Genomic DNA, 1793 nt, shown 5'->3' with positions numbered 1-1793 from the left:
TGAGTATATTTTTTAAGGAGTGGCTTGCACCTTGTATATAAAGAGCTGTAATTTAAAAAAACCCAATTGTTCTAGAACTTAACTGCGAAACAATACATTTTGTCATTGCTAGTAGGTGCTTCTTCACTTTGTCCTAACATTTTTTAGTTCAACATCTTGCAATGTGCTATAATGTTTGTGTGGTACACCGTTGTTTTATTTCTTCCACTATGCATATTAGATAAGCTTCGTTTTTGAGTCCTTTTTTCTTATTCGAAAGAGAGGACTGAACCATCTGGTGGTACGTGTATACTAATATAATGTATTTTATTTTTAGTTCTATTGAGTGCAAAGCATTTGCAAGTCAGTTTCAGTATGGGATAGCGTATTATTCTTTTCAAGTGCTCAAAAACTATGGAACTATTTTATGAAAATCTTATGCCTATTCTTGATTATTGTACAGCGGTTGAATAGTTCTAAGTTCGAAACGATCAGTCTCAAGAAAAGACTCACTTTTTATGCAACAGGAAGTTACGCCACTTCCCGTGTGATCTCACTTCTTTTGCAAAGAGATTCTTCTTTGTCTCTGAGTGGTAAGATGGAAAGGAGTTTAAAAAAAAATCTCCTGTGTAATATTAATTAGCCTGTAATGAGAAACGTTTCCATTGTCCGTTCTAGGGGTTAATTTGTACTGCTAACAAGGCAGGTTTCGCCTTTAAGAAAGATGAAGGAATGAACTTGTCTTACAAAAAAAGAAGTTAAGTAGATCTAGATCTAGTAGGAATAGAATGAGAATCATGTTTTGTTCTTATTGATGTGAACTGTCGAACCTAGAAGCCGTACTTTTTATAAATCAGGAGATAGAGTAAAGTAGGGAGGTTAAAAAAAAGAGAAGGAAAGACATCTCTGACAATCTTCAAACGCTGGAGATACAGAAAATGCCATTATCTAAGAGAACGCATTTTCCCGACAAGTAACAAGGTTTTCCTAAGTCGCTACACATCAATTGCCGGAGATCAGTGTGATTATTCCTAGACTAGATTTATCTTTTCCCTATTCTGTATTATCTATCTTGTTTTCAGAAAATGCCCAAGCCCCCTATATTCCTTATGCTTGTCCAAAAGTTAGAAAGTTGTTTAGTGAGCAAAATCGTCCGTATAATGTGAGGGATGCATGTGGTGTGAGGACAACATGGGAATGTTCTACTTTTCTGTTACGTTGTGTTTTTTTTCTATCTGTTTTGTTTTGTCTGTCTTAACAATCCCCTGCACTACGTGAGCGATAGCGTGTAGTTGGCGGGGGCCTCGGTGTGGTTTGCTCCGTTTTCCCTAGATATATATTTATCGTTCTTATCCTTCTACTTTCTTTTCTTTCTATGTTTCTTTATAATAATTATATTAATAATTCTAGTCTTCCTTAGGCTACTTATACGACCTATTTATGATGCAGGTGCCATAAAACTCTTACTAAAATAAAAACTAATTATTTTTGTTGTGTGGATGTGCTTCGCTATAATGAAACAAAAGGCCAATTTAGTTCTGGTTAGACGTTTGTCACTCAACTCCGCAGAGACCTAGCCCACATTCTGAGCCACCAACATGTCTGAGTGTGAGTCAACCTGTCGCGCCGTCACTCAGCCAAGCTCAGGCCACGCCCACACGGCGCAGGGGGAGGAGCCACGGCCACAGAGTGTCCCGGAGAAATTGCACGACAAGGAGGCCGAGGAACAGTTCCGGCGGGAAAACCCGATCCTGGACCGTCAACACCCCAGGTGGCGCTACTGTCGCTGGTTTGATGGGATTTTTTGGGGGGGA

General features: G+C 38.9%; 1 protein-coding gene across 1 annotated transcript in view; it reads left to right on the top strand.

Annotated features, from left to right (window-relative positions):
• Positions 1 to 367: 367 nt before the first annotated feature.
• Positions 368 to 1793, top strand: part of LOC101848206 — a gene marked incomplete at its 3' end in the record, with an annotated part of 2713 nt that continues 1287 nt past the window's right edge. The window contains 2 exon segments of the mRNA XM_013083033.2: positions 368 to 572; positions 1549 to 1750. Of these exon segments, the coding sequence (XP_012938487.1) occupies positions 1578 to 1750 (173 nt within the window).

Source organism: Aplysia californica, unplaced genomic scaffold, assembly GCF_000002075.1.
Source record: "Aplysia californica isolate F4 #8 unplaced genomic scaffold, AplCal3.0 scaffold00206, whole genome shotgun sequence".
NCBI classification, from domain to species: Eukaryota; Metazoa; Mollusca; class Gastropoda; order Aplysiida; family Aplysiidae; genus Aplysia; species Aplysia californica.
The sequence above is the reverse complement of the archived record's forward strand: the minus strand, read 5'-3'. Positions and strand labels throughout refer to the sequence as shown.